This window comes from Colossoma macropomum, unplaced genomic scaffold, assembly GCF_904425465.1.
Source record: "Colossoma macropomum unplaced genomic scaffold, Colossoma_macropomum, whole genome shotgun sequence".
In the NCBI taxonomy this organism is placed as follows: domain Eukaryota; kingdom Metazoa; phylum Chordata; class Actinopteri; order Characiformes; family Serrasalmidae; genus Colossoma; species Colossoma macropomum.
The window spans coordinates 11,577,213-11,604,444 of NW_023494794.1; the positions used below are offsets into that span (position 1 = coordinate 11,577,213).

Below are 27,232 nucleotides of genomic sequence, written 5' to 3' on the forward strand. Positions count from 1 at the left end.
TCTGTTCAGCCTGACAACCTGCACTTAGTAGCTACCAAATTAGATGAGGTAAAAAAAAACAAAAAAAAAACAAAAACAACAACAATTTAAATCTTGGGGCCACGGAAGCTTTTGTGGTCATCTGTGTGGCCAAAAGTTGCAAAGGTTTGGGATAAATGTTTTATTCTGTTTCTTCTGGTTTTGTTGATATTAAATAATATTTCAGCTTTCAATTACCTCAGACTTAGCCTTTGCACTTGGCTAGTCTTAACAACAATTTTCAAGTCCACTTCATCCCAAGACCAAGACGTGACCAAGTTCAAATGAGTCGAGAGTTTATGATCTTGAGATCGGTCTCGAGACCGAGATTAGACTTGAGTACTACAACATTACTGGCACGGAAGATGCAAGTTTGTTTACTTGGTCTCCTTCAAATACTTTTACACTTTAAATGCATTTTGAGCTCCACTAACATTAACTGAAATGAAAAGATAACAAAGGCCACTAACTAAAGCAGTATTAGGCCTCTGTGATAAGTTCTTACACTTCACTGTTCACCTGCAAACACATGAACATTGTCCTCCATGTGGGTGGTCATCTGTCTCTCCTGTACTGTGGTGATGCGGCCACTAGGAAAGACGACCACCACGTCCACTCCGTTCAGTCCACATACACTGCTGATGGCTGAGCTTCCGGTGTCCCCAGACGTCCCTTCATAGAGAATGTAAAAGATCATGAGCAGAGCCCGCAGCTATGAACCAGCCATGCTCAACTTATTATTATAGTCTCCTATCAATTAATCAACTCTGCAACTGGCTGTGATGAACTACGGACTGTAGGGCTGTGCTGACACAGTTTTATGTTATTATTAAGTCTTTATTTGTGCAGCCTGGCTGGCTGGAACTTTCTTTACTTATTTAATGGACCAACAACGTAAATTTTTTATAATTTTTTACTTAAAGCTACACTATGTAAGATTTGGGGATTTGCAGACCTCTCTGGTGGAAACGTGTAATTGCACACAACACTGATTGTGCTTCGGACACCTTCCCAGAGTGGATGAATCTGACATTTGTGAGCAAACTGAAAGTGTTCAAAGAGAACAAACTTGGTGAAGGATGTATCTTTTGAAGATCTAATTGAATGATCTACTATTGTCATCAGATCCTTATCAGTATGATGCTGATTTTTGCGTTTGAGACCTAAACATCGATTCAGACCTTTTTGATCCTTTGTGTGTGATGTTAACACACAAAGACGCACGGCGAAAAACCTTTGTTAAATCTGTCTCAACAGATCTGACATGTAATTCACTATTTCAGGCTTTACAGGATGACCTGCAGCACACACACCATATTTAAGCTTGTTTTTTTTACTCCTGACTCAGTAATGCTATTTCTTTCAATTTTAACAAAAAAACTGTGCATTTATAATGCTTGTGTACAGTGTTTCTATCTGTACCTTTAAAACCTTTGTATATGCACAATCTCTGTTCTGATTGGATGATCCTTTTACAAGTGATTTGAGACACAGCACAATCAAAAAGGAATCCAGAAAGAAGTACACGGAACACAATGTTAAGTTTGAACTGAAATTTTTAAAGATGCTGTGAAAACCCACTTTTTTCAGTGAAGCTTCCATTCCAAAACACTGTACATCAATTTGAAACAATTTTGTAGATAAAGGGTTTTGTAAACAAGTAACAGCTGACTTTATTCGACAACGCATTCTTATTTCTCTTATAAAGGTGGCATTAATCACAATATTGCATTTATATCATGGGAAAAAACACAATTCTAGAAAATGATCTATTGTGTGTTTTGCAACAAAACCTATCAAGTATACAATCCCGACTCATGAAGGGCTTGTTAATTAGCTGATGGATCCTCTGTGTCTGATCAGGAAAAACACTAAAATATGCACAGCAGGATTGCTCCGGGACCGGGAGCTTGTCTCATGAAGCAGGAGTTCTATCTTATTCAGTTAATCTTAAACTTAGTTTGAGACCTTGGAGTGGATCATAGTACATGCAAAAACCAAAAGAAAAGAATGGCAGGGCAGCCACTTTGCCCTGTCCCCCTTTGTAATGTCTGCAAACAGATTTTGAAAAACATTGCTTTCCAACAAAGAAGCAAGGAATCATACTACAGAACTACAGAAGCACTACCATTAATATAGTGGCAGCAGCGACAGTGTTGCATTTTGCTGTTATACTTGTTTTACCTTTTTTTTTTTTGTTCCTCATCTGAAAAATAAGACACTCGACTCCTCCTCATGTTGCACATTATTGGCTGTTTGTTTTAAACATCAGGCTGGCATGGTTATTAATCCTAGAGCATCATATATCTGGGTTAACAGAGAAAGCTGGTAACCGCTGCTGTAAAACAAGGTTTTCGAAGCCACTGAATTAAACATTGATTAACTGTTTTCCTGCCTACCATCTACTCCTATAACTCTGCAGTGACAAGTAAGTCAGTTGCCAGCTGCAGTAACAACTGTAATGGGACAGAACTAGTTAGACGCTTGCGGGTACAATTCACAAGTGAGGCTTTACTGGTTTTAGCATAATCTACAGATGTAGTCGAATAACAGGCAAAGGTCCAGACAAGCCGAATACAAAAATGGACAAACATAACAAAAGACAAACCCAGGCAAACATAGTCCGAAGGGAGAAGGCAAAAGGCAAAAGGCACAGTCAAAAAAAATATATGAGCAGGGGTCAATGAACAGGTAATCCAAATACATAAATAATGCTCAGTATCTCTTGGAATAGAAACAATATCTCACAAAGAAACTCTGGAACCAAACAAGCTTAAATAATAAGAAACACAAGTGCAAAACATCAGTACTCAGGTGAGGCAGATCTGTGATAGGACGATGACTGTGGGGCGAGAGTCACATGATCACCGAGGGAGTTCCGGGAAATTGAGTCCATGAGAGAAGCAGGGCGGAAGGGATGCATGACAATAACCATCCTTATAACTTCAAAAAGATTGTACAGTTTTACCTGTTGTAGGTTGAACGGGAGATCCTGTGTAAATATGTTTATGGTTGCAACATTATAACTATGATGAATTCAAAACACGCCATTTTTGCAGCTTCCCATGCATGGACTGTACGAACTGGGATATACAATTGTATGCAAAAGTTTGGGTGCCTCAGTCAAATTACATATTTTGTTGCTTTTTTAAGTCACAAAAAGTACACAGCCACTACAGAGAAAATCAGTCTGCATAATTTAATGCACAATTATTGTTTATTTGCTGAATTTAACATGTTGGAAAAAAAACTATATAAATATATTTTTTTACAATATGTTAAAGCTAGTAAATAACTATAAACTGTACACTGAAATGTTCATATATGGTACAGCAAATAGTATGTTGTGAAATGTGCTATGTTTACATAGTACATAAACATTTTATTTAAAAAATAATGTATATATAGCTACTGACTGAGCACTGGACAGGACCAATTTGTGTAGTCCATGAGCTCAGAGCTTAGATCATCTAGTTGTAGTATTACTCAAACCAATAGGGCTACACAGATTTGACTGTAAACTGAGTATGCGAGTTACTGTGGGGCTTGCTTACCCACTAGGATGGTGGCACGACTGTTCTCCTTGCGCAGGAAGTACTCCAGGAAGCGTGTGGTGCACATCATGGCCAGATCTTTAAAAGCTAGTGTCTCTCCGTGGAACAGTTCCAGAATGGACAGAGAGCCCTTCAGTCTGACCATCCTCACTGCATCTGGCACAGCAAACTTGGACAGAGCACTTGATATGAGGGCTGGAATGAGGACAGAAGGAGAGATGTTAGGTGCCAGCGACCGTGTCACATCTGAAATCTGGTTTTGAAGATGCCACTTTGACTGAGCACAACACATTTTACACAGGCTTCCCCTTACCTTAATCAGCCAAGACATGTTTGGTGTATGATGTTTATTTCTTTATTTTTTAGAGTGGAGCAAGAAGTAATGGAAGCTTCTACCCGCTATTGTGCAAACTGTGTGCTTAACCTACATGTGGAAAACAGACAAAAGTACGGACACAATTCAAGGCATTAAGATTGCTGCTACATAATGTTTTAGCTAGTGTTTTAGTGTTCTTTTGACTTGGCTGATCAACTACATTTGAGAAAAGGAGGAAATTGTGTAAATCTGACATTTCGCTGAAGTTTTTTTTTGAAAATTTTGTTTTATTGTGAGTTGTCTTTTAGTTTAAACAATATGTCAGAAAAATCTAAAGTGTAACAATGCAATCAGATAAGACAAGAGAAATGCAGATGTGTATATATATATATATATATATATATATATATATATATATATATATACACACACACACACAAAAATAGTAAAAGATGTGACCCAGTAAAAGTGCATTTCAATGCTTCTGTGCATATTTAAGAGCAAAAAACATTCACACAGTTAAACAAAAAAGGCTAAGAAAAATTGTTTCGGAAAAAAAAGAATTTTTCCAATATTGGGGGAAAGCTGAGGTCGCTAATTGTTGCATCCCAGTGGCAAAATATGTCCTTTAAATTATTCTTATATTGGCATAATTTGTGTCTGGTATTTAAAAAATTGACTATGACTGCCTTTTAACATAAGTTCACTGGATATCATTGGCCACTTTGTCTCAAAATCTAATTCCTCGTGTCCTTTCATGCAAGCTTCAAGACACACTTAGGGTTTAGCATTAGTAGCAGAAAAGGATAAAGAAGGAGCATCTCTGTTACCTTCCAAGTCATGTTTGGGGATGAGCTGCTCAGGGATGAAGAGAGAACAGACTTCACAAACCAGCTGCTGGTAGGACAGAGAGCTCCAAGTTCGGAGGGTGGCAGGGACCAGAGAGGGAATCATCTCAGGCATGAACATGCCCCCATCTGGAGCATAGCCTGAAAACAGCACATCCCGAAAGGTCCAGCCCTGAACCCCTCCCCGTGTGCTGCAGTACCGCATCTCTCCTCTCTGATGAAGAAAAATGTGTGGTAATACAATATGAAACTGTAAGACTTCTGTAGAGGTGAATAGTACTTCAAAGTGTTACCTGCAGGCCAAAGTTAGCCTGTTAGGATGTTTGAACCTCACCCCTCACCCAATGAAAGAACAAACCTTTTCTGTACTATGTATAATTTATGACATTCTTAATGTCCTTTTAAAATGAAGTATTTTATTAACAAAATATAGTGTGATGCTGAGAAACAGTACTGTGCATAAGTTGCAGACCACCCTTTCCAGTCAAATTGGCCATTATGTACAAGTCATTCTTTTTGCAGTGTCAAAAAACCTCTAAACATATATTTAACAGGAAATTTCTCTGAGGCCTCAACAACTCCATGTAATTCCACATTTTCACTAGTTACTGTGCCCTTTTTTATAGTTTCCATTCTTTTTGGGAGACTTGCTTTCAGTTTTTCAAAGAAATCAGCAGGGATTTTTTTCCACACCTTCAAAGTTCAGTCTTAGAAGCTGGCTGCATTGTCTGCTCCTCATGATCCAAATAATCCCAAACACATTTAGTGATGTTAAGGTATGGACTGTGGGGTGGTCAGTCCATTGTTCTGAGAACACCAGCAGCTTTGTTTGAGTTGAAAAGGTTCTTTTTTGTCTATTTTCTTGGCTTCTTGGCAGCAACACATTCTTTAGGACTCAGTGTTGAGTTGTCTTCTCACAGTGGAAGGATAGACAAAAACACTTGTGGATTTTTTCAGATCTGAAGCAACAGTGGAGCTTGATTTTCTCTTCTCTCTCAGAGATGAAAGCTTTGTTTATCTGATGGTGACAGCTTTGGTGGTCTACCAGGTCTTGCAGGGTTGTTAAGAGTCTCGTTTTCTTTCTCCTTCCTTATGCAAGTCGATTATTTATTATTTTATAGCCAATCTCCTTTAGAAACAACTCCTGAAAATGAATAACTTGTAACAGCTGTTTTGACTGAAAGTTAAATAAATGAAGGCTGTTCTCCGACTTTAGCACAGTACCTTATCTACCTTGTTTAGTACTACAAAAATTTACCATATTTTCACCTCTGTATAAAATTCCTGTAGAGCTATGTGTAGTCCTACAGTGAAGATAGCAATTGTCTGAATGTATTATTCATTCACGATTAATACGCTGTCACAGGAGATAACAATTGAGAGAAGAGAAGTTTGCCCCCTTTGAAATGAGCTGGATTTCGGAATGAATGGCTCATAATTATTATTATTATTATTATTATTAGTAGTAGTAGTAGTAGTAGTAGTAGTAGTAATATAACTATTAAGAGAATACAAAGTGCAAGAAAACAGTAGACACATTTATGATACAGAAGAAAAATACTTAAATGAAAATAACAATAACAATAAAAACCCTAACAAGTATTAGCATTTTTACTATCATATACATTTTACCAATAGACTCCTAGGTGACCTATGTTCACATTTTATACAGGACTATCTACTGAAGGAGTTATTCATGTACAAATCCACCATTCCAAAACTTTTCTCTAGCTTGTCCTTACAAACTGTACATACATTTACAAATGTAATGCTTGTACGGTTATTATGAAGAGGACAATATGATGAAGAGGACAATAACAACACAGTGTAATGACCACTTCCATAGCGGATAACTGTGCTTTGAATTTTGCACTGTTCTACATACAGAACTGATTCAACACGTTGTTAATCACTGACATATGTCAAAAAAAGTAACAACAAACATACCAACTACATTGACTATGATATTTTACATTTGTTTATGACCTCCGCATTATTTTACTAATAGGTAATACAGAAATACCTCAGAACGACACCACAGTAGGAAGGAGAAAATAGTCTGCGCACAGACGAGCACATTTCAGTGTAGCACCGCCTCAAAGTGCAAAGTAACGCATCTCTATCGCCCCTTTGTGGTTAAGACAAAAATAGCATCTAAAATCTAAAATTTAGAATACTTGGAGATTAAAAGATTTTATTTCCCCTCACTCGTTCACATTTTTTTTCTCTGCAGTGTTAAATTAGTTGGTAAATACTGTAAACAGTCAAAATGGACTGCAGGCTATTTCGTTCCGTTCAAGATATGATCTACTACGTTATAAGAAACTGTAAATTTGTTTTGTATAATATAAACTTGGTCTTGCCAACTATTTAGCCTCATTTGAACCATTCTGATTTCAGTAATCCGGCCCTAAACCGCCACCATGATTTCGTTTCTTCAGTGACAAAAAGAACGGCCTTCCACCTGCCAGCCTTTGTAAGACTAACCTTTGAAACACCTCATTCCACAGAAAACAATGGCGACATTTATCAGTGGAATAAGCTGCCTTTTCTATAACCTCATTGTTTACTGAGAGGTTTAAAGCTATGATGCAAATGAAAGTGATTAAGAACAACCTGACTCACTTTATTTCTTGCAGGCTCGCTCAGTTCAGCTGGAAATCTTGAATGGTTGAGGTTGAACCTGCTGAGGTGAATGACAGGTAAGTTTCTGGTGGGTGTCGTCAGTGCTTGTTCCAGTTGGCCAGTCTGTTTGTCAGACTTGTGCTACATACTTTACTTAAAGTGACCAGGTATCATTTTTTCTGCTTCCAGTTATTGCATGCTGAATACATATTTCAGGACTGGGAAACATGAAAAATCACAAATTAGCTCTGTGATAGCAGTATTGTAATTCTGGAACTGTTCAGTTACTGACATTTAGCTTTGTGGTTTACTCTGTTGATTGTGATTATTGTAAAAATGTAACTTGATTTGAATTTGTTCTTTGTCTTTTCTCCAAAGCACACAATGGCATTTTCTGGGAAGTATCAGCTCGAGTCTCATGACAACTTTGAGCCTTTTATGAAGGCTGCTGGTGAGCAACCACAGAGCTATTTTGAGCATTTTTATTGAATGTATTAAATAAAATTCAAGTCTCTTGATTCGATTATGTGTCTACTGTCTTTAAACAAAACGTTTAAAAAATATTTAACAAGTACTCTAAAGTAAATATGTCGTTCTGTATTGCTTGATATGAAAACATCCAACCTGATCATCAGAGCACATATTTTATCCCTTTATCCTTTTAATATTGCTTAAATGACACTGTTTCTGAAACCACTGCTTTCCTGCAGGTCTGTCCGATGAGCTCATTCAGAAGGGGAAGGACCTCAAGAGCATCTCAGAAATTGAGCAGAATGGGGATGACTTTAAGGTCACTGTGACTACTGGCAGTAAAGTCATAGTGAACTGCTTCACTGTGGGGCAGGAGTGCGAGCTGGAGACTCTCACTGGAGAAAAGACCATGGTGAGATCATTTCTGTAGTGTGGAAATAGAAATAACATGGACATGCATACTCATTTATAATATGCTATGTATGTACATATATATTGTGGACATCTGTATAATGTGATGTAAAAGTGTGCAGCACCTTGGCGTCATATGCATTGCTTTATATTATCCTGATTGAGGTTATCCGAAACCTAAAATGTGTTCTTGTAAATGAATTTACAATACAGTGGCCACAAAAACTGTTTGGACATTTGTGCCATACTTAGAAATGCATTCAGTTAATTGTGTTAGGAAACATTTTAAACCAAGTAGCATTCATTTAAATTAATCTATTCTAAGACCTTTCATAAGAAGACTGGTGTTTCAGATTGTTATTGTTTAAGCAGTTTTTTACAGACTTCTGCAGGTTTATAGTTAATTCTAAGTTCATGATCCCATCAATGAACACAAGTTCGCCGACACCAGCCCAAGCCCCAGACTTTGGCATTTCCACCTCTGTGCTTTACAGTAGTATAGTCTGCGCAAAGGGTCTACCATCAGTTTGATGTTGTGCTAGAAGTGTTTTTCCCTGAAACAGATATCATTTTGTTAAAGAGTCCATTTCATGAAAAACTGAATTTGTGATGTAGTATGTAAACATTGTTAAAGTTTCAAAATGCACTGTTCACTTGAGAGTCCGTATATGGAAACTAAGCGTTATTAGTTATTTGTTTTTGTGATGTCACAGAAACCAACACATTTACATCTATCTGCATATTCAGCAAACAGCAGTTTCATCTCACCCATTCATGCTGAAGTTATAAGGATTGTTTCAGCACTGCTTTCTGAATGAAGCGCAATACAGGCAGCCAATCACAACAGAGCTGATTTACATACATAAGTCTTAAAGGCACAGTAACTAAGACAGCTTGTTTAATTCTAAGGAATAAGGAAAGGTTGGAAAATGCCCATGTAATCATTGGTGCACAAACCCACTCAAATGTTGTAAAATATAAGAAAAAAAATAGGATGTGGACCCTTTTAAACATTTTATGAAGTAACCTAAAGAAAGTTTACCAATGTCCAAATACTTTTTGGGCTCCTATATGTTCTCCATTTCTCTGTGTTTTACAGGCTGTAGTGCACATGGATGGGAACAAACTGACCACTACAGTGAAGGGCATTGACTCTGTTACTGAGATAAATGGGGACACCATTGTTAATGTAAGTAAGAATTACTGCATAATGATAGATGGCTTTTTATATGTTGCTATTACATGTATTGAAAGGGCAGTACTCTGCTGTAAAATCAAATATTCACAGTTTATTCCATATATAGCACCTCCATGTGAACAATGAACACTGAATGTTATCTTTTGTTTTGCTTCCTTTGCATTTCTAGACTATGACACTGGATGGCATTGTGTATAAGCGGATCAGCAAGCGTATTTCCTGATGTGCCACTTGATAATTTGAAAATAAACTGCGCACTGTGAAAATCATCCATTTTTCTTGCCTCTTGCAATTACATTAGGTCACTTGTAAAACCGTGAGTATAATGAACTGGAAGCACCTTTAATAAAAACTATTACTTGATGATTTCAGTGTAGTCCAAGGTTTATTTACACAAAATAATCCAAATCATAATCCATTTAGGCCCATTTACAGCCATTTGACATTATTTGTCTTCAGTCACAATATTACCAAATGTAGTAGCCTTCATTAATTAACCACTTTAAAGGTTAGTTCAGCATTGGGTTGGAAATATCCATTTCGCCTCATGCACTCAAATGTGCAGAATTGCAAAATATGCTAGAATAAGGAACACTGAATAAAAAACTGTGATATATGTTACCCAGCTTGGTTAGCAACTGTGCATTAGGAACAGTGTGCAAGCATTCAAAGGTCTATTTGCTCTTGAACATGTCTTTACTGGACTTTTCCTCCTCCTACGGGCTTGCTGCTGAGGACTGCCTCGCGCATGCTGTGGTACACATGCTCGTTCTCCTTGAACAGACGCAGCTCCATCTCTGTCTGCATGCGCATTGACTGGGGAAACAAAGACACATTTTATTCAGTTGATGATTGATCTGTACTGTAAGTTTTGATAAGTGCAATAAAATAAATACAACCATTCTTTTCTGGGCAGACTCCATTAGTCTGATTTCACCCATGGAATACATACAGTCATATGCAAAAGCTTGAACACCCCTGGTCAAAAACAAATTTTTGTTGATTTTCTAAGTGAAAATAAATTAACATGTCGTCTACAGAAAACAAACCGTGTATCTCCATTTGTTTTTTTTTGTTTTTTTTTAGGGTTTGGAAATGCCAGTTGCTCTTTATAATGTGTAAAAAATCCAAAAAGGAGCAAAGGAAATGTTCCAAAATAACGTTGAAAAAACAATCAGGCTCCATTAACTTCCCTTCAAACTTAGAATGTTTTTTTTCCTTCTCCTGTAAAGTTACCATTTTGGACAAATTTTAGTATACAATTGTGCACAATTTCTGTTTTTTTAGTTTAACATATTTGAATAAAAGAAAATACAACATCAGGACATGATAGCCCTATCATTGGGAGATCACAAGTGTGATCCCTGCTAATGCTATAGCCATCTGTGGCCAAAAGTCCAAGAGAGCACAATTGGCCTCGCTCTCTCTGGATGGGGTGGTTGGCCCTCCTTCTCCCCATAACTCAGTGCGATACTAGCCAGCACAGGCATCTTTTAGCTGGCGCAATAGAACTGGTGGTTAGTGTTCTCCTCCAAGCGTGTTCAGCTGTCCAAAGATGTTGCGTTAATGGCAGTTCAAAAAGATGTGGTGGCTGGGTTCACATCATTCATAAGAAGCTTGTGTTTACCTTCACCCTCTTAACGCTGGTGGCATCGTGTGATTCATGTGATCATGTGACTAACTAGTGGGTGGAACTGGATATGAGTAAACCGGGATGGAAATTGGAGCGAAAAAAAGAAAATCAACATGTAATTTGACCAGGGGTGCCCAAACGTGCCTACGACTGTTCATACAATATACTAAAATTGTGTCTCTCAAATGGTTGTTTTAGTTAATTAAAAAATATAGATAAGCTTGAAATGTGGGGCTTTTTGTGCTGGAAAAGCTATGTTCTGTATGCCTTTAAATCAGAATCAGATCTGTTTAGCAATTCATTTCTTCATCAATGAAAAACATATTTTTATAGCAAAAAGTTTAAAATATTATTAGTCAAAAATGAGTATTCAGCTGATGCATTACCTCTAGATCCTTTGTGATTGGGTGGTGGGGGCCATGGGTAATCATGAGGATTGCATAAGCTTTGCAGATCATTCCATGGCCCACCTCAATCAGCCCAGCGTGCCAATGTATCACACCTGCCTTCATGGTGGCCATGCCCAGATGAGCATTGTTCGGGTGATAAAGTTTCCTGATGGAGGACAGGAAAACAATCAGTTTAATTCCAGGTCACTTCAAACACTGATGCACTCAAGTTTCCTCAAGTTTCTAGATACCAAAACTAAGGTATTAAGACACCTGCTCATGCAACATATCTTCTGAAACGAAGGCAATCAATAGGGAGTTTGATCCTTCTTTGCTGCAGGAACAGCCTCTATTCTTCTCGAAAGGCTTTACACTAGATGTTGCAACAATACTGTAAGGATTTGATTGCATTCAGCCAAAAGAGCATTAGTGAGGTCAGCTACTAATGTTGGATGGTTAGGTATTGCCCAGAGTGCCTCAGCTTAAGAGCTTGAAATATTCGTCCTAACCCAATGAGGCCTGACTATACATATACTATGGACATCATTCCACAAATTTTGTCAGGCTTGAGTCAGGTTCAAAGTTAATATTCGTCCTAACCCAATGAGGCCTGACTATACACATACTATGGACATCATTCCACAAATTTTGTCAGGCTTGAGTCAGGGGTTTCTTACATCTTTAGCAGATTTTGGCCTGTGTTTACCCCTGCTTTAGATTTGGCATTCTGGAGTCACACTTCTTGTTGGCCATGAGGTCAACCAAATCAATAGCCTATGTAAAGTTTATCCACTCTAAAATCTTTTGGAATGTTGTTTGAATGCATTGACTGATTAATATATTTGTGGAAAAAAGTGGTATTTCAACTTTGTCACACTGATAATTTTCACTGATAATCTGATGACAGCTGTCATTGTCGTTAAAATAATTTAGCATGCATTATCATGGGGAAAGTAGAGTTGTTACTTGGTCGCTTGTCGGTTGTGATCACGTTCAGGTCAGTTTTGGGCAGAATGTTGTTCAGTTTTAAACGCTGGTGCTCAGGTTTGTGCAGAATGTTCTTGGGCTACATTCAGGTTTTGATTAAAGCTCTACTTCAACTCATCACAATGTCAGCGGTGGGGTGAAAGTCTTATTTCATTGTTAAGTTTTGTTTGGAAACCAAAGGGTTAAACTTTTTACATGCCCAATGGAAAATGATCTAATTGGAATTTTTTTGTGGGTTCTAGGTGGACACGGTCATGATAGCTCCCCCACTGGTTAGGAATTCAGGAGCTGAACAGAAGACCTAATTTGTCAATTTAACCCCAATATATTTAGGAAGTGACAGTGGAATCAGTCCCCTTTTGATTTCCAATGAGTTTAACCAATTTTGTGAGAAAAAACATCACTTTAGGCCTTCTAGGAGATACATCACTGAGTGCAAGAACGAGTGCTAGCCTAACCGATGCAATTCAGTCAAATGTTAGAAATGGAAAACAGCAACAGCAGCTCAATGTTAGGATTCTTTACTGAAAGGGTCACTGTAAAACTGCTACAAGATCAAATATGTATATCTATTAAAAGCTTAAAATAAAACATGGAATGTTTGTGTGACTTGTCACTAGCTTAGTGCTAACATACTACTAAAAAACCATAGCAGCTCTAGCAGAAATTTGCATTATCGTTCTTTTTTTCTTAGTTTTGACCTGTTATTGACATATATGTCCTGAACTGACAGCCTAGCTCTAATAGTCACGGTTCATCATTGTGTGTCAGCCAAATTCATTTATTAGAAGAGGTGTATGTATAGTTTTGGACATATTTTAGCAGTTTCAAAGATGAAATATGGAATATCAGACGGATCAGCAAGGAATCGTTTGAAGTGTCCGGCTCAAACATGCATGCTTACGTGTAGCCTTCCACCATTCTGCGTGCATATTCTGCAGCCTCCTGAAACATCTGCAGATAGGAGAGCACCTCACTGGCAATACTGAGCACACGCAGCAGGTAGAGATGAGTGTCTGCCAGGACCGGTTCCTGCTTCTCCAAGCACTCATGGCAGATTTTAATCACCTTAACCGGGTAATTTATAACAAAAAAAAGCATAAAAATGTCTACATTAGAACTTCAAGGAATATGTGTTTGTCATGAAAAAAATGGACCAAACCCAAAAATTAATGTTTTTTATGAATGGTTTTGGTCTGGTTGGAGTCCACATTTAAACCCTATACAGAATATTTGATCTCACATTAAACACAAACTAGTTTGCCAATGTTTTTCAACTGTTTGAAGCCATCAATGCTGAGTGGAACACTTCTTGCTGTAAAGAGCTGACTGCAAATTTAACCACAAGACTTCAACATTTAAAGAAGTCAAAGAGAAAAACTATTGCATACTAAGTTATTTATTAGAGTGTACATGAAAGATTACTCAACATCTAAATTTCATCATTTTTTTCCATACTTAGCCTTAAACAGAGATGCATGATGCCGTTGAATACTAGTACTGGCAGATACCCTGAACAGTATCAGACATTTAAATATTTAGATTTGACTAACAAATCAAACTGATATTTCATGACGTATTTATACGTTATACTACAATTTACATGTATATTGGCTTTGGCAGAAAATAAAAAATATTGGCATCAGCCCATAATTCCCATAACAGAGCATCCCTCCTTTTAAAGAAATATTTAACCCAAATAAATGCTATATGTCTTTATATGTCTATATTTGTCTTTTCAATTGACCTACCTCATGGAAATTTCCTACAGTGCGGGCTTCCTCGATCTTGGCCAGTGCCTGCACACTAAAATCTGTCACCTCTTTCACCAGCTCAGCAGAGGGCTGAGGACAGAGAATGGCGACATTAGACCATCTCCAAGATAAATTAAAGAATAACAAGACAAGCAGTCTGACATTGCTAAATACAACGTATCCCTTCATTTTAAAACACTATAAAGTTGTGATTCTAGGGTACAACAGGGCCGTAAAAGTGGGGATGCCAATTTTAGTTGGAGGTTACGTCAACATCAACACAGCTAACATCAACACAGCTAATTAGCTAGCTAACATTAAATATCAGGAAAAACTAGCTACCTAGCATTACCCTAGCCCCTGAAAACATTACCTGTCTAGCAGATTTAAACTGCCTTAAACTCTCTTTGCTCTTTATGTTTCCATACATGTGTTCACTCTTGTCACCTCTGGATTGGTCATTTTCGTTTCACTGTTTTTCTTTTCTTGGTTTGCCTGGCAGTGTGAGCCATCATAGGCAGTGATAGAACTGGTCACTTTGGTTTGTTTTTTTTTGTCTGTCATCTCTACTAGAAAAAACATCGTAGACCAGCATGGCTGGTCACAAGAAAAACCAGCATATGTTGTGTTTTTGGATGCTGGTATGCTGGTCACCAGTAAAACCAGCACAGCATCGCTGTCCAAAAGAATGTATCTTCATTTTCTCTAATTTTTACTTTTCTACATACACAATAGCTGTTCTTTACACTGAGTGAAAATATCATGATGAATGGACCAATAGAAATGCTCCAAAATTGCTTTGAATAAAATCTCTTTACATCAACTTACATTAAAAGTAAAGAACGTTTTTGCTTTCTCCTGTAAACTTGAGATGCTTGTTTTTCAGCGACAATATGTTGTGTTTTGGATGCTAGTATGCTGCATACCAGCATCAAGCCAGCACTAGGTGAGCATAAACCAGCATCAAACAGGATGGAATTCTTGGTGGTCTGTGCTGATTTTTTCAGCAAAAATTGTTCTTAGAAGAACTAAATGGCTGTTATAGGGGGTCTTTTCAATACTCATGCTTGTAGCTTGCTAGCTATAAGACTAGCCTATGGCTCTCTGGTCATGCATAGTGGTGTAACTGGCATCTCATGCCCCCCAAACAAGTTGATGCTCTCAAAGCATTCCACGCCACCCACTAACATCTAATAGTAGCCTTAATTTTCATGTTAGACTATCTATTTAAAATGTGAAAATGATAAATATTGAGTATGCATTTTATAGACAGCTGCCCAAATGTAAGGAGAATTTCCTTAAATTTTACATTAAATGTTACACAAAAATGTTCTGATATAAATCAGTGACCCCACTTTTAATTAAAGTGATGACATACCCACAATGGGTGGCTATGTAATAAAACTGTAAAATGTTTTCTACTATACTGGTGACCTAAATACAGCAGCACTACTGTAAATCCTGTCACAGTCAAATCACACTATTGGCTATGGAAAATTGTTTGGGATAAAAATGAATAGGGCATGCATAAGATCCTCAGCTGCACAGTCTTATAGCCTTTTAGCCTTATATGTTAGGCATGATCCATAACTAATTCTCTAAAAGTCACATTTCTCTGCAGTGTTCATTTCCTCAACTTAAAGGAAGAAACAAGGCCATTGATTTTACAGGCCATGTCCCTTTTATGCCCATGCTACTTCATGCCTTTTTGTCTCCAGAGGTATCTATTTTCACAAAACAGTGTTTTTTTTAAATGCCATAATGTCTTCTTGAATAGTTCTTAGGATGTTTACCAATGTGACAGCATAAGAAACATTGACATGTTGTTCATGACCCCACCTTTTTACCGTCCTTCTCTTTGACAGCATTCATAAGGTCATCCTTGATGCCTTTGCTGCAGTGCTCGCACTTGCAGTCGAAGTAGTACTGTTGCTTGAGCAGTTGCTGGCGGTCCTTGGACACGTTCAGGAAGTCCACGTAGCTGACGGTCAGCTCCTCACCCTCTGGGATCTTTCCCACGGCACGCAGCTCGATCCTGGCATGAGAAAGGCAAGAAAGTATAGTGGATGAAGCATTGTGGGGAGAAGAACAGCCGTTTATTGATTATATCTGTGGTGCTCATATTTAATGTGTGTGGTGATGAAATCTGTAAATGTGCTAAATATACAAAGCAACATAGAAGAAAGGAAAAGAAGTCATTTTGTCCTCAGAAGCGGTGGCGGTGGGTAGTGGGGGGTTGCATATACAGATATAAGAGTTTACTTATTTAGCACCCATATTCTACATTGTCATTGCTTTTATTTTTCCCCCCTAAGTCAACATACAATGCTGATTAATGTACTACAAACAGTTTGAATTCATTTTTGTGACCATTTTCTAACCTCTCTATTTCATAACTTTTGTTACTGTGCCTTTGTCAGAACAGAGGTAAATGACCTCTGTTCTGACAACATTTAATCATTTTCCAACCCACTTCTTCTATTCCTATAACTTTGCTACAGACTGTCTGCAGTAAAACTCCTTATAACTTCAAATTAGAGTGGCTGAATAGGTGGTCATATGTAAATACATTAATAGCTGTGACATCAGAACCACGATGAAGTCAAAACAGGCTTTTTGGTTAGCTTAGTTTTCATATATAGACAGTATGGACTACACTGTAAAACACAGTTTGTCAGTTCAACCTAAAACAATACTTCTTCAACTTAAACAAAAATTTTGAATGAAACAATGCAAAACAAAATACATGAGTTGGATAAACAAAAGCAATATTTTACATTAATTTAAACCTTAAAATATCTTCAAATCAACTTTTTACAGTGTAGGGAGTATGTTTTTAGACTTTAAGTTAAAATGTTTATATAGTACTTCAAAAGCTTGTTTAAAAAAATGCAACACAATTCAGTTTTCCATGATATGGTCCCTTTAAAATTAAAGATTTTAAATGTAGCAATGTGTAAAAAAGATATTACTTAATTCAAGCATGTGTTTCTGAAACAGTCAAACAGAAAGTGTTAGTGAATAAGACAAACTGTAAGTTACAGTTCATTAGAAGTCACAATGCAAGTCACGAATTCAGGGTACAGCAAGACACAAAGCGTCGCACAAAGCTTATCACAAAGCTCCATTCACACACATGCCTTTAGGTTACATACATACACTTGAACTGAAAGTCCTCATAGGGATAAACTGATAAAAATGGATTATTCCACATTACACGAGCCATTCAGTTTAGTAACATTAACAACAACACTCATGATTATGAAAGTGGCTTCATAAAAGCCACGTAAGAATGAGTTTGGAATTCTGGATTCAGTCCACAGCATTAAAGTCAACATGAATCGGAAATCATAGCACATCTTTTGTCCCTTATTTGACATATTTTTCTGAGTAAAACATGGCATCAGGCAGGGCTTCTGCACTAGCTGAGCATTTCCCTCAATAACATGTGAGGATGGTGGAAAAACATGATATTATTGGTGGAGATTGTCTTTTTCCACTTGTTGGTTCTTGGTAAGGTAGTCAAACATCGGACTATGTTTTAAAGGCAGACAAAAGTCATTACATTTTTTGAAAGATTACAGAAAAATAAGAATTTAGCCTTTTTAAAGATATGATGTGAGGAATCATGTTTCACATTAGCCATAATATTTCTTTTGGAGAAGGTCCCTCAGTTGAACTATGCCTTTTTTTCCTCAAAAAATGTAAACTGAATATATGTATAATTAATTAATTATAAATATAATTATATAATTAATTGAATTCATTTATAATTACAAAACCATGAACTGGATTTTTGTCTTTGCAGGTGAGCAAGCAAGTCAACAAAGAAAAGTGTTTTCATTGTATTTAATTACTATTTTTTTGTGTATACAATTCTTTTGATAACAAGAAAGCTGCAGTTGTGCTGTCCATTTTATCTTGGCCCGGCCATCTGTGGAGAGGTGTGAACAGTTTTAACTACAGGGGGTTCTCACACCTCCCCTCCGCACTGCTACTAGCAGCTCAACCCAGAGTCACAAAATGTCTTAGTTAATGTCATAACAGTAGCAGGGGAAAATTACACTGATTAAAAATATCACTCGATTTCCATTACGCCAGTGGAATGGCTGCTAGTGGGCCTGCAGTAAGAGCATAGACATAAATTAACAAGGTAAAAAAAGGTCAATTCTGATTTCAGGTTGACTTTAAGTAATCTGTCAGGGGAGAAAATGCAAGAACCTTGTGAAGATGACTAGCAAAAGAGGCTATATGTTCATGAGATCAATGCTTAAAGGTTAGTTTATGCTCCACTAACCCACCTCCTCTGAGAGTGGAGAGCTGTGTCCAGAGCTGTCTGACTGGAAGAGAAGGCAAGAAGCTAGATCACAGATAAATGCAGAGCAATACCTTTTACCCACCTAGCTTAGCATGACTGGGCACTACGTCAACAAAAAATTACAGATTAAACAAGTATTCAGTGTCCATTTTCAGTTTATGGACAACGCTGTCAAGAGCAAAAGTCAAACATACTTTGGATAAACATTATATGAATTTCTTTCGGACCGCATGACTAAGCAAATTGAGAGAGTTATAGCACATAATGAAAATGTTCTACTCACTTGCCATGGTTGAGTATAACTGTACAGTTAGGCCAGCAGTCATGGTTGACCAGACAAAGGTTTGGGAAGATGCCTACGCCCACTGCCTGAAGCCCCTTCTGGTCACTCACAGTGAAGCCATTGCACTTGATCTGAAAAGAACAAGCAGATGTCAAACTTAATCTTCTTTAAAAAGCACACAGACTGCTCTTGTACCTCATTTACCGTCATATCAAGTACAACAAGTTATGAGTTATTATACGTGTACTTTGGAATTGTATTTAGTGTTGTGTTCAGTTTAATTGATAGTTGGTAGCCTGTCAGGCTCCTTTGGTTTCTTTTAACCCACTACTTTTTGTGTAAATGCAGAGGCTTATTGGATTCAAGGTAGTTGTCCCTAAAATTTTTATACGCTCTGTGTATCATAATCACTAATAATCAATAATGTAGCCATGGCCAAATATGTTGAAAACTAGCTTACTCACATCACCTACAGCAGTACAGTAATAGTCTCCTGACGGAATTTCTGGTTTAAAAACAAGGAAAACTTGCCTTCTGCAACTGCAACTGCTTCAGGGTGGATTTTTGGTGGCAAGCTGTTTTGAAGACTTTATTTGTTTTGTTTTTTGTGAAAGCAGATGGAAGCAGAATATCTTATTGCTGTAAAACTGTAGTTTTTGTAGTCTTCAAATCATCTTTGTAATAGAGAGAATGGATTACTCAAATGACAGAAATGATTAGTCAGATTATGAGGACAACAAGCTAAAAGCTAAAGTTAGCAAGGTAGCTACCTGGCTATCTTAGTTTGGTTTCTTTTCTCTGAGTGAAAGTGACATTTGTGGTGTCTGCTAATGCTAACTTATTTGTATTTATTAGTCTATATATCAACAGCTAGGCTAGCAGACTGGATTGGTTAACGCCACAGGGATTCACATAGGTTATGTCATGTGTTTGTGTAATGCATGCTGGGTATTGTAGTGAGAGAACATGGATAACTGAAAACATGAAATGATGTAAAATTGCGAATTCTGTCAAACCAATGAGGCTGAGGGATACCGTGCTGCGCTACAGGATAATGCATACCATGACAAATAATATATTAAACTAGATGCCTCTTAAATTTTGTATTAACTGAGGGCAGACAGAAATGGCGTGCCTACCACACCAAAGATATGCGAGATGTACTCGACTCCAATCTGCTTGCTGTTGCGTGGCCAGTACTCCAGGAATTTCTGGACATCCACCTCGAGTTCTTTAAGGTCCTCTGGAGCCATGTCGGAGATGTGGTCCTCCAAGAGGTCAAGGGTGGTCAGCTGACTGTCAGAGATCTTGCCAGTGTGCCTCTGCATGCGCCATAGAGTGCGAGCTGCCAGACTGAGGTGGAGTCAGGAGAGCCATAACAGTGAAGCTCATAGTTTACATTGACATGCATGAGCATGGGCTAATGTAAAAGCTTTAGGTAACTGCCAAAATAATGGAAACCTAACTACATTAATTACTGCTACATTGACAGACACTTATCTGTTGTATACTCAATTGATATTGTGAGACTTAATTTGAGATCCTACTGGTTCCAAGTTAAGTCACTGGTCTTAAGAGGTGACGTTGTTGGGCCGAGGGATGAACTGCTGTTGCTTCTCATGACTGTTTTCTATTTGTTGTTTTTTTATTCTTAGGAAAATTTCATAATGCCCAAAGGGACCACATCTGGTGGATCTGTGTGGAAAATTATGAGCTTTAACTGGACAATGGCTTGTGTGGGTTACTATAATGAATGTGTGATAAAGAAAGACATGCAGCCACAGTGTGTGGAACAAACTAGCCTAAAGCTTCCTCTGAATTTACTAGTTTACCAGGAGGAAGTTGCTAACAAAGTTGCAAATACAAGGGGTAGACTGGGGTTCCATGTTTCCTAAGATCAGGAGTGAGCCAGGACATTCTTTGATACCATGTAAACACAGTAGACCAAGCTGGCATTAGTTCATATGTATTGCTCACTTGTTGAATTTACGAGTGGCCAATAACCATCCGACTGTAGTCAAGTTGTAAATACAATTTGGTGACAAGATAATTTTCTGACTTTCAGTTGATGATGTTCATCTGAATGTACCATGACCTTGACACAACTATTGGAATTTTGTCAGCTGCACTCTCATTGGCTGTTTGTACCCCAAACTTTTGTCTGTTTAATGAGAAAGAAGCTTTTGTTTATGAAGCCAGTAATAGCTAGTTGCCTGCTCTCCACACTGTGACAACAATGCATCTTTCTCATGTATCTGTTTTTGCTGTAGCACAGTTTTGACAGTCGGTCTGCGGTTGGTTGTCTTCCATGTCAGTCAGCTGGCCCCTTTGATGTCGGATAAGGGAGTTCTTGCCCATGTTGAGCAATGAAACACACTATACTTTCTGGTAATAGCCAGAAGTCTGGTTTCCATGGTGAGCTCTACTTACCGCACGTTTTCACTGGGTGCTGTGCCTTGCTGCCTGACAGCAGCGCACTCCAGCTTGTGCTCCTCCCAGGCAGCACGCTGGCATGTGCGGTCGCAGTAGTGTGCGAACTTGCACTGTGCGCAGCGGTGCGGGTTGGCCTGTCTGCGGAAGCAGTTGTGACACACCTGCAAGTACATACTAGAGGGAAGAGAGTAAAGGGGTCAGACAGGACAAACCTGTGGTCAAAACACAAAGGTCTAATGTAATCCAGGTATCAGCTGTCAGCTGAGAGTTTTACCATTATCAACATTACAAATAAAAACTCAAACACATGTAAGTCAGGTAATAGCTAAGACAGCTAACAAATTGGCTGTATTTCTGTTGTAGACATTCCAATACCTGGTTCCTATCAGCATCACTGTTAAGAAATCATGTTATGCATACCTTTTGGAATTTTCCTTTAGTTAGGAAAATCTACCTATTTTTTAAGGGTCTGGTTGGAGAGTGTGCAGTACCAGGTCTATAGCTATACCCCACAAATATATAATCAAATGGGAATACAGACAGACCATCTGCTTATTAATTTGAAGTTAGAATACAATAAATGAAACATTATATGATGTATAACCTGTGTTAGAAGCTCAGCTCATCAACAACATTCTTGTGCAATGTGCAAAGTAAAGCCACAAATCTAATAAATAATCTCCAGATGACCTCCCGCAGTCTTTCCTTTCTTTTATTTAGCCTATTTGTATGTGTACACCTGCCAGCCTCGGTTAGTTAAATAAACATATACACTTGACCCATTGGCTTTCTGTTGTCTTTATGGCAATCAGCCCATGCTAGCAGACAAGAGTACTCCCACCCATCCCTGCCATAACACAAAACAAATATGCTGTGGACCACCCTTTATAAGGGCAATATTGAACTCTGATCTAATCCCAAAGGGTATGATGTCAAATAAAGAGCCATCAGGGACATGGTGGGAGACGTTTTTGTTTTATCTTTGACCTATTAAAGTCACCATCCTGATTTCATTTTAATAACTGCTTGTGCTTCATTTAATATAGGGCAGTGTGTTCCCATGCTTTCATGTATATCAAGTCATTTCTGGTAATAATGCTTTAATGTTGACCACTTTGAAAATAATTGAAAAACAATTTTACAAATCTAAGCTTTGAGTTGTATGCCTCAATTTCAAAAAAGCTTGGTCAGTATGTGAGGTGCAAGTAAAAACAGAAAGCAGTGATGTGTAGATCCAGTTTGACACATATTTAAATAAGAATAGTATAAAGAGAAGAAATGTAATGCTTTACCTTTATAAACTTCCCTGAATAATATAAATATATGTTCATTCTGAAACTGTTGCCTGCAAAAACATTGGGGCAGGAGATTTAATATTAGGAATATTGGTGAAACGTTCAAAGAAATCATGCTTGGGTATAAAAGGATCTTCCAGGAAAAGCTTAGTCCTTTTATAATAAAGAATGGGTTGAGGGTCACTTCAGTGAATAATCCAACAGTTCAAGAACAACTTTTGCCCGCCAGGATTTTAGATATTTCACCTTCTACAGTGGATAATAACATCAAAAGATTTAGGGAATCTGGAGAAATCTGTGTGTGTAAAAGTTGAATGCTGAATGGACATCACCAGATGGCTCAGAAAATCTTTGACAAACCGTTTGTTGATGCATTCACAAGTGCAACTTAAGACTACACTATACACAGTGGCAGCCATATGTCAATATTGTCCAGAAATGTCACAGCCTTCTCTGGGCTTAAGCTTATCTGAAAGTGGACTGATGCAGTGTCGAAACATGTATTTTCGGTCTAACAAGTCAACCATTCAGACTTTCAACCTTACAGTATATGGAAATAATGGATGTTCTCTGGGCCAAAGAAGAAAAGGACAATCCAGATTGTTACTACTATAAGGTTCAAAAGCCAGGGTCTGTCATGGTGTAACTTGCACATTTGTGAAGGCACCATTAACGCTGGAAGATATATACACATTTTGGAGCAACATATGCTGCCTTTTAGGCAATGTCTTTTTCAGGGACATCCATACCTGTTTCACCATGACAATGCCAGCCTCTTCACTTGTTACAAAGGCATGGCTGCATTAATAGAGAGTGTGGGTGCTAGACTGGCCAGCCTACAGTTCAGACCTCATCTTGCGCTAAAAATTTGTGTTGCGCATTATGAAGTATGAAATACAAGAACAAAAGCCTGTGCAATGGAAAAATGCCAAAGATTTCTCCCTTTAAAACTTGATCACTTGGTGTCTTTAGTCCCCAAATGATTATTAGATATTTTTAATAGGAAAGGTGATGTAACAAAGTGATAAACATGCTGTTCTCTCTATTTTTTGGAAGGGATCAAATTTGGAATGAGCATAATTTTTACCAAAAAACTATAAAGGTCATGAAGTAAAACATTAACTGTCATGTTGCAACTCATACAATACAGGTCAAACAGATTTTCATAACCACTGTTTTCTGTTTTTATTAGCATTTCACATACTGTCCCAACTTTTTTTTGGAATTGTAGTTTGTACTATAAGCATCCTGTCAGTGTAATCTTACAATCTTAAGAAGTATTGGATGTTGCCAGTGTTACGCAGTTGTCTATTTTAAGAAGATAGTACTGTACCTTGACGACATGTCAACGCATATACACTCTCTAAGTTTCTTGTTCCTCCAATTTGGAAGTTACTGCATGGCTCTATTGCTGCTATGCCCTGTCATCCACATCATTCAAGCAATAATGGAAACAAGTGTTTCTGTTTACAATGACTTTAAGTGGAGAGCTCTGTGTGCTAGCTTCTGTCCTGCAGAAGCCAACCACTATGCAAACTCTCCTTACTTTTTATGGAGGTGAAATGGTGATCCAGTCACATGAGAGTGGAATCTCTCTCACCCTTTTGCTGTTTACAGTACATAAACAAGGCTAAATGTTAGGTGCCATGGCTAGTCTTGAACCTACAGCACATTAATTTATTTTATTCAGAAAACAAATAGTAATCTGTTGCCTTATTAGAAAGGCTTAGCTATTGCCTTTTTATAAATGCTCACCTATTGGCTGCTCAACAGATTAATAAAGGCATAATCCAGAGTTTTGTTGTAGGTGTAAACCATAGGAGTCATACATATTTGAACACTGAACATTGCTATTGTCTAAGAATAGTCCTAAAGCATGTCGTCATCAAGTCACAGGGTTTAAAACATGCACCTCACGTAACCCACCCCTCCTGCCACTACCACCCATTCACTACAGCCGAACACTAGAACCAAAACAATGCTCAAATACCAGCTGAAACTAACATGTCAAACATGTCAAACATGGCAAGTCGCTTGGTCAAAGATCCCTTTCCCACTTTGCCAGGCTTTCATTGCAGCTAGATGACTGCTGAAAGTCAGCAGGCAGAACTGCTGTCTAAATTAGAGTCAAGAGAAGGCTGACCATTTTGGCCAAAACATCATTGCCGGATAACATGAACAGAGATGGCAATTTCCAGTGTCTGGAATCTGCCCTGACACTCTCCAGTAATTTCCTAATGTCACACACTACCATTCATTTAAACTGATGACTATGTTTTACACTTGCAGTTGCTAGTCTACCAACGCTTAAAGTTTGCCAGCCAGGGTATCATGTGGTCAAAAAATGTGCCCTCAAAGCACTGGCCCCATCTGTGAAGTGCATAGGCCCAAAGTAGAAAGCTTCCACCGAGCTTTACACTTCCAGATAAGTTCTATTAGTTTACTGTAGCTCTATTAGTTGCCTATTAGCTTTTCAGTGCTAAATATTAGCAGTAGCCATTTACTTTTCAAAATCAATTACATTCCAATGCTGTGTTGTACTGACTAAAGTCATCATGATTGTATGATGTTGTTACAGTGTTAGTACGCTCACAGTGTTAGCACTAATTGTGAATATACGTAACAGCAACTTGCAAAGCTCTTCTAGAGCCTGGTTTCAGGATGATGATACCACAAGTTCCCTGCTGTGTGAGATAGTTGTCATATATTTCAAGCCTCTGGTGCAGAGATGGGGTATCTGTGATCAGCATTCCAAAGGCCAAGAGACTTCTTACTGGTCTAAGGTTAAAGTCAAGACCTAGTTCAACCACTACCCTGCTGGAAAAAAAGCACAGACCAGCATGCATACCATGCTGATCTAAGCTGGTCTAGTGCTGGTTTAGCTGGTCACCCAGCATAATCATTCTTGTTTACCAGCATCCGAAACACAACAGATACTGGTTTTGCAGGTGATCAGCCTAGTTACTTCCATTGCTGTTGACCAGCATACCATCATCCAAAACACATCGTTTCTGTCCAAAGAAAAACATGTATCTCATGCATGTCAAAACTTGGAAAAAAACTGTACAAGAGAAGGTAAAAACATTCTTGGCTTTTAATGTAAGTTAATGTAAAGAGGTTTTATTCCAAGTGATTTTAGAGCATTTCTACTGGTCCATTCATCATTTAAAAAATTCCACACAATGTAAAAAAAAATGCTCAAACGATGAAGAAAAACAAAAATTGACAAAAATAGAGATAAATGTTTTTCTTTGGACAGCAACAATATGCTGGTTTTGCTGGTGACCAACCTTTTTGCTTCCATCCAAAGTTTCCAAAACACATTGCTGGTTCTGCTGGTGACCAGACATGCTGGTCTGTGCTGGTTTTTCTAGCAGGGAAGGTCTAGTTTCTACCGATCCTGGATCCGATGTGAAAGAGTAAATATAAGATAACTAGCAAGACCTTGCTCTGTGTCCTATAACTAACCCCCAAAGCCTTCTTGACCATGGTGAGACAAAAAGGGAAATTTACAATGTAAGTACAGTGCAAATTTAAATGTCAAGATAGCTTTGGAATTTCAATGCACCATTTTCTCTGTCATCTATTTGTATATCAGGAACAGTCAAGTTAGATCAATTGGCCGCATTGTAATAGATCAAATTGTACCTTACTGCAATGATATGCTGATTTTTCCCAGTCCAGCATGATAGCTTTTCATGAGGTAGTTATTGTTGGACCCCCTTTTAATATTACAGTCGACCATTCAGTTCCTTCAGTTCTTTCAAAATTCCTGCCAGATACAAACCGCAAGATTAAATTGCTAACTAATGTCTTTTTTAAAGGTGCTTCCTATTCTACAGCCCTTTCATCCAAAAGATAAACCAAATCTTTGGTTGCAGCCCTCAGTGTTGTTCAGTTGGTACATTAACTACAGAAGTAGACAATCCAAACAGTGGGCTTACCTATCAAATACTACGGCAGCAAAGCTGGCCTCCGTGAAGACCACTTCGCCAGCCTGCATCTCCTTGGTGGTCCGCAGGCCCCGGCCTTTCTCTCCAGCCGCAAACACCTCCACGGCATCCTTCTTCTGCAGGGTCATTTCACGGAGACAAACGGGCTGCTGGCTGCTGCTGCTGAGGGAGGAACTGCAGTGCACACACTGACTATCCCCTGAACTTACCTAGCCACGCAAGCCCTTTCAACCCAGCCAAAAATAAACACACCCCTCACTTTCTGAGCTGTATGTGCCCTATGAAGGGGGGCTGGAAGTGGGCCTATGGAGATGGAAACGGAATGAATACTTCGGATGTGTGGGAGGAAGGTGAATACACTTGATTCTATGAGTGTGTGTGTCCTCCCCTTCTTTGGGAGAAGCTAGGCCTGGCCTCTAAGTGTATTTTTAACCAGCAGCTGTGTCTGCCTGTCAAAGGAGAGATGTAGAGAGGAGTGGTCAGACGACAGATAGACACTCATCACACAGGCTGCAGCAGTCAACTTCACCACCTTTCCTTACAGTTATTTCTGTGAACACAGTGTATTGAATAGTTTCACAGCAGCTGTTTGTCATCAGTGAACAATATATTTAACAGCATTTAAAATTATTGCACAACTAATTTAGTTGTTTATTAGTTGTTAAATTTTAGGCTAGGCTTCTTTTCTACATTTCAAATTGATGTAAATGTTAATTTTCCTAGCTTTCCTAGCTATTTTCTTAACA

General features: G+C 38.2%; 3 protein-coding genes across 7 annotated transcripts in view; 1 reads left to right on the forward strand and 2 right to left on the reverse strand.

Annotated features, from left to right (window-relative positions):
• The window catches only part of thnsl2 (threonine synthase-like 2), a 32,054-nt gene extending 24,560 nt beyond the window's left edge, over window positions 1-7,494 (reverse strand). For 4 of the 5 annotated variants that reach the window (XR_005007735.1, XR_005007733.1, XR_005007734.1 and 1 more), the window contains exons 1-4: window positions 7,362-7,494; window positions 4,719-4,950; window positions 3,573-3,767; window positions 538-690 (exon numbers count right to left, since the gene is read on the reverse strand). Coding sequence is in view for 2 of the 5 variants with exons in the window: in XM_036580163.1 (XP_036436056.1) it covers window positions 538-690; window positions 3,573-3,767; window positions 4,719-4,941 (571 nt within the window). In the remaining 3 variants the exon portion in view is untranslated. Of the gene's footprint in view, window positions 1-537; window positions 691-3,572; window positions 3,768-4,718; window positions 4,951-6,759; window positions 6,872-7,361 lie in introns of those variants that run through there. The other variant, XM_036580164.1, reaches the window with a different exon arrangement.
• A 249-nt stretch (window positions 7,495-7,743) lies between these two features.
• On the forward strand, window positions 7,744-9,707 carry fabp1a (fatty acid binding protein 1a, liver). The gene is made up of 4 exons (XM_036580166.1): window positions 7,744-7,812; window positions 8,072-8,244; window positions 9,343-9,432; window positions 9,611-9,707. Exons 1-4 carry the CDS (start codon window positions 7,746-7,748, stop codon window positions 9,662-9,664), a joined length of 384 nt encoding a protein of 127 aa, XP_036436059.1. The 5' UTR covers window positions 7,744-7,745; the 3' UTR covers window positions 9,665-9,707.
• A 93-nt stretch (window positions 9,708-9,800) lies between these two features.
• Window positions 9,801-26,815, reverse strand: smyd1a (SET and MYND domain containing 1a). The gene is made up of 10 exons (XM_036580165.1): window positions 26,478-26,815; window positions 21,236-21,412; window positions 19,945-20,158; window positions 18,806-18,936; window positions 18,506-18,544; window positions 16,044-16,239; window positions 14,202-14,294; window positions 13,355-13,518; window positions 11,461-11,629; window positions 9,801-10,257 (listed from the first exon to the last, which is right to left on the reverse strand). Exons 1-10 carry the CDS (start codon window positions 26,612-26,614, stop codon window positions 10,138-10,140), a joined length of 1,440 nt encoding a protein of 479 aa, XP_036436058.1. The 5' UTR covers window positions 26,615-26,815; the 3' UTR covers window positions 9,801-10,137.
• Window positions 26,816-27,232: the final 417 nt, after the last annotated feature.